General features: G+C 59.1%; 1 protein-coding gene across 10 annotated transcripts in view; it reads left to right on the top strand.

Moving 5' to 3' along the window:
* Positions 1 to 569: 569 nt before the first annotated feature.
* Positions 570 to 10,088, top strand: part of ASPSCR1 (ASPSCR1 tether for SLC2A4, UBX domain containing) — a 30,621-nt gene continuing 21,102 nt past the window's right edge. For 4 of the 10 annotated variants that reach the window (XM_070559649.1, XM_070559648.1, XM_070559645.1 and 1 more), the window contains exons 1-4: positions 570 to 895; positions 1,876 to 1,931; positions 4,944 to 5,058; positions 6,506 to 6,606. In XM_070559649.1, the coding sequence (XP_070415750.1) occupies positions 794 to 895; positions 1,876 to 1,931; positions 4,944 to 5,058; positions 6,506 to 6,606 (374 nt within the window). In that variant the 5' untranslated portion in view covers positions 570 to 793. Of the gene's footprint in view, positions 896 to 1,027; positions 1,579 to 1,875; positions 1,932 to 4,943; positions 5,059 to 6,505; positions 6,607 to 10,088 lie in introns of those variants that run through there. The other 6 variants (XM_070559653.1, XM_070559651.1, XM_070559646.1 and 3 more) reach the window with 5 other exon arrangements.

Raw genomic sequence — 10,088 nt, 5'->3', positions numbered from 1 at the left:
GCCCCCCACACACACAGCTGTCTGTGTTTGACAGGATGTGGATGCCTGTGAGATGGAGGTGCCAGATAGAGGAAGGCATGGCAGCACCCCCACAGGAGGGATGGCAGGATCCCACATGCCCCTCCTCTCTGACCTTCCAGACTTCTGTTATGCGCCAGTGGGCTGGAATCTGGGAAAAGTCCTATTGCAGGGTTTAGCTGCTGGTAGATTGAAATCAGCTCATCTCAGACTTTCACTGAATCAGCGCTCTCTGGTTTGGAGCTTCTGGCCGGCCTTTATCCTTAGCTGCTTCCGTACCTTCACACCATCTCACAGGGTCTGCAGGCATTTACTCCAGGAGGGCGCCTCTGCAGAGGCGCGGGGAGGCAGAGGTGACCACAAGGGACCGGGGGGCGGGCGCTGGAGTGGAAGGTGGGGCGCAGGATGAGCAGGACCCAGGACAGGCCGGGGCGCAGGGGCCGGGCGGGGGGAGGGAGCCCAGGCCTTGGCGCCCTTCCAGCCCGCATGGCCTTCTCACCCGGCCGTCGGTTCAACGCGGCGGCGCGGGCGCTGACAGCCGGCCGGGACCTGGGGCCACGTGGCGCCAGTTGGGACAACCGCGCGCCAGACCCCGCAGCCGGCACGCGCTCAGGGGAAGGGGCCCGGGGGCGTGGCCTGGGCGCCGGGGGCGGGCCCGGGGCACTAGCCCCGCCCTTTAGGCTCCACCCCTGCGGCCGCGTGGCTGTGTGTCCCGGCTGTTGCCAATAAAGTTGGTTGACGCCGGGCCGGCGCCGGCGGGTCACGTGGGCGGAAGATGGCGGCCCCGGCAGGCGGTGGGGGCTCCGCGGTGTCGGTGCTGGCCCCGAACGGTCGGCGCCACACAGTGAAGGTGACGCCGAGCACCGTGCTGCTGCAGGTGCGGCCGCGGGTGGGCGGCGGGTGGCGGGTGGCGGGCGAGAGACGGGGACGCGGCGCTGGGCCCGCTCCTGCGGTTGGCTCCGAGGGCCGCGGGGCGGGGCCTTCGGGGGCGGGGCCTTCGGCGCCCAATGAGCGGGCTCCTGGCGCTCCTGGCCCGCCCACTTCCTTGCGGGGTCGGGGCTCCCGTGGGGGCGGGGGAGGGGTCCCAGCACGGCGCGGGGCTGGTTGGCAAGGGTCGGCACCTCCTGGCCCCCCTTGCGGGTCCATGGCGCGCCCGAACCGGCCTCCGCGCGCCCCCGGCCAGTGTGCCCATCCCCGGGCGTCCTCCCAGCCCGGCCTCGACTGTGGCTGGGTCTGCGGGCCTTTGTGCCTAGGAACTCGTTTGCTGAGTCACTCGCTGCACTTTCACCGGGGCAGCTGGTTGACCTCGAATCTATGGCATTAAAAATGCTTCTTGGGCCCTGCTGTGTAGGGGACAGGGCGCATTCGAGGTCTGCGGGGAGGAGCCCCCAGGGAGGCCGAGCCGAAGAATAGTGACTCGGTGTGCCTGCAGGACACAGAAGCGGGGAGCTCCCTGGCCAGTCCCAGGACCCACTTGAGCTGGCTCTCTGTGGAGCCGGCTTGCGGAGAGGAGGGTGAAGCACTGCGGAAAGTGGGGTCCAAGTCTGAACTTTATTCTCTGTGAGTGGGGAGGGGCGGGCCCCCAGTGTGTAGGAAGATGTCTGTGGTGATGGGCTGTCCCACGGAGCTGGGGTGACACGGGGGGGCCCAGTGAGGCTGGGGAGAGTGAACAGGATTTGTGGGTGAGGCACATGGAGCTGTTGAGTGGATTGTCCATCATGTGGCTAGGCTTTGTTCCGCAGAGCCAACTGGCTCTCCAGGAAGGGATAGACTCTCCTCGGCTGCCTCAGAGTCACTGAGCCTGCCAGCCAAGGACGAGGCCAGACCCAGTGGCTTACCCTCTGATCTCACCCTTAGGTTCTGGAGGACACATGCCGGCGGCAGGACTTCAACCCCAGCGAATACGATCTGAAGTGAGTTTGCTCTGATTGGGCTGCGGGGTCCGAGTCCATCTCCACCCACCCAGGCCCCCGCTCAGGGGCTTAAGCCAATAGAAGTTTATTCTCTCACAGTTCTGGAGGCCAGAAGCCCAAAATCAAGGTGTGGGCAGGGTTACATTCCCTCCAGGGCACTGAGAGAAGATCCTTCCTGCCTCTTCCAGCTCCTGGGGGCTCCAGGCGTTCCTTGGCTTGTGCCTGCATCACTCCACACTCTGCCTCCATCTTCACGTGGCCTTCTTGAGTGTTGTGTTTTTTTCTCTTCTGTCTCTCATAACACTTGTCATTGAATTTAGGGCCCACCTTAATACAGAGTGACAGCATCTCGAGATCCTTAACTCAGTTAGGTCTGCAAAGTCCCTGTCTCCAAATAAGATCTTATTCATGAGTGCTGGGGGTTGGGATGTGGATGTATCTTTTAGGGGCCACTGCAGAGGGTTTTTGTGCATTTGGTAGTGTAAGTTCCTGATGGGGCTTTGTGGGCAAGAGCAAGTGGTCATGGAGAAACGAGAGGAAACCAGCAAACTGTGGGTGGGTCCTGGTGACCTCACAGCCTCTGGAATTGCATGCAGGTGTCTGTGTGGGGGCATTTTTCCAAAGACAGGGCTTTCACCAGGTTCTCAGGGAGTCCAAAACGATAGAGGAGTCAGAACCCATCTTGGTGGGGTGTGGGTTTCTGTCCCACATGAGGAGCTTTTTGCCTTAGTGCTGTGTCTTCATAGTATGGCTGTCCTCACGTTGGGGCCAGAGAGGAGCCCATGGCGGGGGAGCCTGTTCTTTGGGCCTTGCTCGCGCTGCCTTGTCTGTGGGGCTCCGCAGGGAACCTTCTGAGCGGAGATGCCCTTGCTTCATGCCGCGTCCTCCACTCCCACGTGACCAGTGAGAATCCCAGGGCCTGTGCTCTGTGCTGGGCTGTCCCCTGGCATCGTCTCACAGAGCTGTGTGCCATCTCTTGGTTCTCCATTAACCTGCCTGAAACCTTGGCGTTGTGTCTGATTGGAGCAAGTTAGAATGTTGGAGCTTTTGCAACACAGTATCGATTTTTCTGCTGTCTCCCTTTTATCTGCCTAGTGTACTTTGTTTAAAAAGTGCTGCCCTTCTGGAGTGTGGTGACACCTTCCCTTCATCTCTGGGGCTGGCTGCCAGCCCACCTGCTCTTGGGTTCACCTTAGATCTGCCGTCCTGTCTTGCACTAGACATTGAAGTTGTTGTAAGGCAGTTTCCAGCTAGCATTGAAGATGGGTATCAAAATTGCTTCTTTCTCAGGTCTTCCAAACGCCCTGGGCTTTATAAACTGTCCACGATCAGAAAACCATTGTTTCTAACGTGTCCTGGCACTCATGCAGTCAGGTGACCACTTTGTGTGTATTCAAACCTCACACATGTTCTCTCTCCACCTCTATAGTTTTTTCTTAAACTTTTGTTGAAAGTCAGCTCAGAGTTTGACTTTGGAGCAGCCTGAGTAAATTCTCCTATTCCATCTAGTGATTCCTCCTGGCCGCCGCCTGTCTCCTCTGAAATCAAGCTGCACAGTCGTGGTGTTTTCAGTAGCTGCGGGCAGGAGCTTTTGTCGGACCCGAACTATCTGTTGGGTTAACAGTGGTGATTCTTCCTGTAGAGTTCCTGGAAGCCAGAACGGTTGGGAGGAGAGGGCCCAGGGTCCGGCAGGCTCGGGGGCTGCCTGGCCACCACTCTCCCTGCCCGCACGCGAGCTCTGAGTCCTGGCCGCCCTCTTCTCTCTTCTCTTCTCAGGAGTAGGTGTCTGACTCCTTGTCGGTCCACAGCCGATGTGTGATCCGAGCTGGACGTCAGGACCTGCGCGTTGTGGTCCCACCTCTGCCTTTGGGTGGTCTGGGCTACCTGTTGACACTTCTTGTCTGAGTTTCTTGTTTGTGAGGCATGCTGGCCATGACCCTGGCCATGACTTCTGGGAGGGCAGGCTGCTGATAAAGAGCAGCTGGCATCTCGGAGGTCATGGGGGTTCTCTCCGTGCCCTCTCCTCCTGCCCTTGGTTATTTCCTCTCCTGACCCATCAGGTCTCTTCATTCCCCCCAGTCCTTCTGAGAAACTACGCCCCCTTGGACCCGGGAGCTCTGTGCATGGGCATCAGAGGAGGCCACAGGCCCACCCTGTTGTCTGAGGGCCCACACAGGTCTCTTCCTGACCGATTGGGAGACTCAAAGCTGCCAGGTCCCTGTGCAGCGGTCAGTACCTGCAGGACACAGGCAGAGAGGACACTTGGCTGCTCCAAGGTTGGAGGACCTGGCTTTGCAAGCGGGAATGGCAATCTTAGCCCTCTTTCCCTAAATCCTGGCCGCTGTCAGGGCCTGGCTCTCCATGGGGACTTTAGGCCAGGTTGTTTCATTTGTGTTTCTCTAGAACCTTTGCCTTCTCTTGCTTGTTTTTGGGATCGTGGCCCTGCTTCAAAGGATGGCAGGAAGCAGGAGTGATAGGAGCTGGTCATTTTGGTTGTGGCTGGCAGTACAGGGAGAGGGGCTGCAGGGGCCGGACGGTCATGGGCGCAGCTCTGGTTGGTGAGGATGGGGCATCGTTCTCTCAGACCTTTTCCGAGCAGAGTGAGACACACGCCCTTAGTCGTTCCTGTGTGTACTTTTATTTTCTAAGTCTGCATTCAGGATGGTTACTGCTTCACGGTATGAAGGAGCCACCCCTTGGTTTGCCCCAGAGGGTAACAGGTTTCTGTTTTCTTCCTTCCTGCCCTGCCCTTGTATGCTCAAACTGTGTCAGCACTTGCTTTGTCTCTCCCCTGGAAGACCTTGTAGTCAGGACCCGCTCCTGCCCCTGCAGGCTTGCAGGCTGCGGCTCTCTGTTCCTGTGGCCTTGGGGGCACTGGCTGGAGAATTGCTGCCCAGCCGAGGACATCCCGTGGCGTGTACCCCATTCCCAGCAAGGCTGTGCCAGGAGCCGGGTGGGAGCTGGGCTGTTAGGATCTGTGGGGCAGCCCATGGGCCTCGGTCTATTTTGCAGGTTTCAGAGGAACGTGCTTGACCTCACTCTCCAGTGGAGATTCGCCAATCTGCCCAATAATGCCAAGCTGGAGATGGTGCCCATCTCCCGGAGCCGCGAGGGGCCCGAGAACATGGTAGGTGGCTGTCAGGGAGAGGCTGGCAGGCTGGCAGCACTGCTGTTTCCGGCTCTTTCATTCAGGCTGTTTGGATGGCAGGATGCTTCAGCAGGCCAAGCAGAGGGGGATGGCCTGCAGCCGTGGTTGGGGAGCAGGGCTGCTTTAGAGGGGGTGCACAGTGAGGCGTGTGTCCTCGGACCCCTCCTGCCTTCCCTGGGTCAGGTCAGAGCCACTCTTCTGCTTCGATAGCTGATGGTTGGAAATAAGACCTTCCGTTCTTTGTGCTGAACTTATTTTGGGGGATGGTTAATTGTGCTGTGTCCATCCTGGCGTGTCAGCAGCATTCACCCAGCCTCGTGATTCACGGCCTGATGTTTCTGGTCATAAAACTGCCAAAAATCTTGGAGCCTACAGAACTCTGGGAGGCGGCCAGTGTGGCCTCAGTTCTGGGATGAACTCGGCTCTCAGGATTTGCCCCAGGCCACCACCCGCAGGTCTTGCCGGGACCACAGCCCAAGTCTTCTCACCATGGCCTGCTGCCTTCCCCATCAGGAACTTTCAGCTTCTAGAAATGAGCACACGACAGTGGGGTTACGGTGGACGGAAGCAAGACCACGGGGATGGCGCCCACTCCTGTGAGCCCACGCCAGTCCTTTGCGGGTGTGGTGTTCGCCCGACACTGCCAGGAGGGCGGTTCTCATCCCTGTGGAGAGAAGAGGGGGTTTGGGTCCTGGGGATGTCAGTGAGCCCTCCAGGGCCCACCGGGAGTCAGGCGGCTGGCACTGCCCCCGACACTTCTTCTTTTCCATGACGACTGTGGTTCTCAAACTTTCACGTGGAAGGGAGACCGACTTTCTTGGGGGTTCCTTGGGGCTGCGGGACGATCGGGAGCCTCCGTCGCGCGTTCACACGGAGCAGCCCCTGCTTTGTTTGTTACTGGATTCACTGTAAGAGTGCAGGACTAGCCACGACTTAGAGCGTCAAGCTGGGCCAGGGCAGGTGGGGCTGAGTGCGGCCCTCATGGGCATGCGACATGTGCTCCCTCTGGGGCTCTGTGCACACATGCCCTGCTGTGTCTGTCACTCGGCAAAGGAACCAGAGGGGAGTTTCCCCCATTTTGGGTTGTAAACTTGTGACCCTGTTTAGGGACATAATTATTAAAAATGCACTTATAAGAGCAGTGTGCTCATTTGTGGAAAAAAATTCAGAAAACACAGTATATTAATTATCTACTGTTGCATAACAAGTTATCCCCAGATTTGGCAGCTTAAAACACAACAAACACGTGCGCACAGTGTGCCGAGGGGCTGTGCTTACCCGCAGGAGTTGGTTTCCCACGCGCCCACGGGGTCCTGGGAGCCGTGAAGGAAGGGCGTGTGCTCGCCCCTGTGCCTTGAGGTCAGGCCTGAGGCCAGCATGGGACAGTTGCTTTTCTTCCTAACGCGGCTCCCCTCTCACCCCTCAGGTTCGCATTGCTCTGCAGCTGGATGATGGCTCTCGGTTGCAGGGGACTTTCTGTTCAGGCCAGACACTCTGGGAGCTTCTCAGCCATTTTGCACAGACCAGGTGAGCGTCAATGAGCAGGTTCCGGGCTCTGCTCCCATCGGTGGTGCCGGTGCCGCCATGGTCAGGAGGGCTGGTTCAGGGCCACAGCCCTAAGCTCTGCTTTGGCTGGGGGCTGTGCCTGTGGGGGCTCTGTGTTCCTGGTAGGAGGGCTGGTTTGAGATGAGGGGGCTGCCGGTTCATCAGCTGTACCAACATCTGCTGATCGGCTTTCTTACTGGGTTTCCTGGTGTGACGGCCGGGCTTCACAGTCATGGAAGAGCAGGTACTTCTGTCCTTGTGGGGCACCTGAGAGGCCCCCGAGGGCTTGGTGAGCAGTGAGGAGAGAAGTGAGGTGCTGGGCTCCTCAGCTGACAAATACTTTATCTATCAAACTCCCTTATTATGAAAATGGGTTGTGTTTAAAAAGAAAATCTTCTTAACGATAATTATCAGTTTTTATTGGTGATTAATGGTTTAAACTTTACTCTTGAATGTGTCAAAATGGTAGCTCTTTAAGTTTTGGTCTTTCATTGTGGGATGGAAGTCTGTCCACTTTTAAAGGTCTCAGTCAACAGAATGGAAGGGGTTATGTGAGGATGTAGTGGTTGCTGTGTGGCTGTAGGCAAGTTGCTTGACCTCTCTGGGCCTCCTGAGGGAGATGTGAGGATGAAATGAGTTGATATGTCACAAATACTGAGAATAGGGGCTCGTCCCGTGGTTTGTCTGTGCGGAAGAGAGGGACTCTGGGCCGGGCCCACTCTGATTTGACCGGGCACCCACTGTCCCTGTTCTCCCAGCAGCCGGACCCCTGCTCCCCAGCCGAGCCACCCTGATGGGGCTCCTTGCCCCGTCTTTCACGTGCTGGCGTCCCCACATTCCCAGTCCTTTCTGCATTGTGGCTGTGGGGCCTGCCGTGCCGAGACAGGGTGTACCTCCTGGCTCCCACGAGCCTGGGCCGGGCGGCCAGGGCTGCTTCCCCTCCTGCCAGCCTCTGCTTCCCGCCGGACGCTCCCCTGAGAGAACTGTGACCCTCACTGAGGTGGTCTCAGTAGCGCCCCTGGAATGAGCACCTGGGCCCCTGCCTCCCCATGTTGCTCTTGGCACCTGCGTCTGGCCCGTCAGCTGGGTGAGGCCCATTTTCAGAAGAAAGAGCGGAGACCCCGAGGTGGAGAGGAGCTTTGCAAGCCCCGGGCCTGGGACACCAGCCCCGCCTTCTTAGCTGCCACCCTGCGCTGCTGTGATGATGGCGTCTCTGTCTGTTTTCTTTTGTTCTTTCGTTTATTCAGCACTGGCTGGGCTGGGGCTGCCACAGGGAGCCGGGTGCTGCTCTCTCAGGTGATGTTTTCAGTGGAGGGTGGCGCTAACGGGCAGGTGTACAGAGCTGTAAAAAGATTTCACAAAGAAGGGAAGACGCCTTGGGAGATGGTGGGGCAACATATTCTGGGTGGTAGGTGAGGTCTCAGAGGAGCCAGCTGCCCCAGGATCTGGGAAGGGGACAGCAAGTGCGAAGACCCTGAGGCAGAAATAAGGAGCAGGGGGAACACATGGCACACAGCATGCAATTCTTCTCCTTCCCCAAAGGCAACTAAAATGACAGTAAAGGACTTCACGAAGACGCAGTCTAGAGGACGGAGAGAGTGGGAGCCAAGGCAAGGCAGCACCAGGAGGAGGGTGGGAGGGTGATGGAGGGCAGGGTTGTGGGGGCAGGGGCTGGATGGGATATAAGCTGTGGCATCCTAGATTTCTTCCTGCCCCATGCTGCTGGTGCTTGCTGTGGTTCTCTTGGGAGAGTGAGCCTTGGGGCTCTCTGGACTCGAGGTGCCCGTGCCGTTGAGGCTGTGAGTGGTGTCCTGAGGATGAGGGGCTTAGGTGAGTGTGAGCCCCCATCGTGGCTCCCGAGATTGCCACCTGGGTACTGAGAGCTGGCTGCAGTGACAGAGCCCCGCTGTAGACGCGAGCCCACAGCCGAGTGTGCCCAGGTGTCCGAGCGAGCCTCCGACGGGAGAGGCTGGTGCAGACAGACAGGAGGAGACGGCAACAGTTGGTGGAGTGATGGCATTTGGTCCTGTGCTCAGAGCACTGAGAGGCTGTGGGACAAGAGCCGAGTGTGAGGAGGGAGTGTTCGGAGGTAGAGAGGAGCCTGTGGAAGCCGACAGGAAAGGTGCGGTGGACAGGCATCTGCTGTGGCAGCTGCGGATCAGATGCCACGACCCTGGGCGCACGAGACAAAACGCTCGTGCATCTGGGGTGGCTCCCCACGGATCTGCCCTCCTGCTCTCGTGCCTGAGGATCGGCAGGTCTGGCTGGTCTGTGGTCTATCTGGGCACGTTCTTCTTGTGGTGGTGGCAGATGCCTGAGAGTGTTGGGGCCACCTGAGGCCTGGGGGCTGACACTTGGATGGGGGGTGCAGGGCCCCTCCCATCCTGGCTGAGGCGTGGAGAGAAGCCGCATGTCCTTGGCGGGACGAGGAGCCACAGAGCCAGGCGGCCCAGCTCGAGGACAGAACAGAGAGCGGTGGACATGGGCAGCCCAGGCAGCTGGCTCCCGCTTGCTTGTCTCTGGAAAGAGAACAGCGACAGGGAAGGACATGGGTGAAACTACAGTGGAAAACAGCCCCAGAACTGGAGGGTGTGCGTTTCCAGATTGATGGGCCTCGTCCAGTGGCTTTGCTAGGAGCTGGGGACCAGGGGACGGTTCCGCATGCGACTGCAGGCCCACACAAAGGCCTCGGGCTCCTGGTAGCACCACCGGGAAGGCCACCAAGCAGTGTCTTTGAAATACTGTAGGAAAATCATTTGTTGTAGAATTTTCTAATTTTGCCCGAGTGTCATTGAGGAGGGAGGGTGGAACAAAGCCATTTTCAGACACGAAAGGTCACACCCCACGCACTCTCTGAGGAAGCCGCTGAGATTGCTCCCCCAAGGGAGGGTCAGGATCCACCTGGAAGGGAGCAGACGTGGGTGTGGGAGCAGGACTCTGCCTGAGGGGTGGGCGGGGCTGGGTGGGGGGTGCGAGTAGCCTGATCCCTCAGGATGGGGCGTTGCCCCAAGGTGGGCCTCCCGCTGGCAGCAGGAACCCCTCTGAGCCTGAAGCCACAGGTCTGTCAGTTTGGTTTTTGTTCTGGTGTGGTGAGCATGGGGGCAGGCCTGTGATGGCGGTGCCTGTGTTTGTACCAGCCCTGTTTTGGTCGGTCAGGTGACGTAAGTAGAAGGGGCTCTGGATACCTGCCTCGCCCTGAGAGCAGCGCCTCCCCCGGAGCTCCCAGAGCAGGCCTGGGTGGGTGGACAGCTCGTGCCTGGGGGAACAGTGTGCTTTGTGGCAGGGCAGAGCATCTGTGAATCCGGCAGCAGCAGTGCCTTTGCCCTGCCTGGCGTGCTTGCTGGCCTCTGGCTCCCCTAGGGTGCTGGCCTTAGAGCGAGACCCTGTGGTCCTCCCCAAGCAGCATCCTGCTGGGTTGGGGTGGTGTCTGGTGGGGGGCAGGCAGGTGGGCACCTAGGAAGCTC

Source organism: Equus przewalskii, chromosome 10, assembly GCF_037783145.1.
Source record: "Equus przewalskii isolate Varuska chromosome 10, EquPr2, whole genome shotgun sequence".
Lineage (NCBI taxonomy): Eukaryota > Metazoa > Chordata > Mammalia > Perissodactyla > Equidae > Equus > Equus przewalskii.
This window is presented reverse-complemented; position numbering and strand designations above follow the sequence as displayed.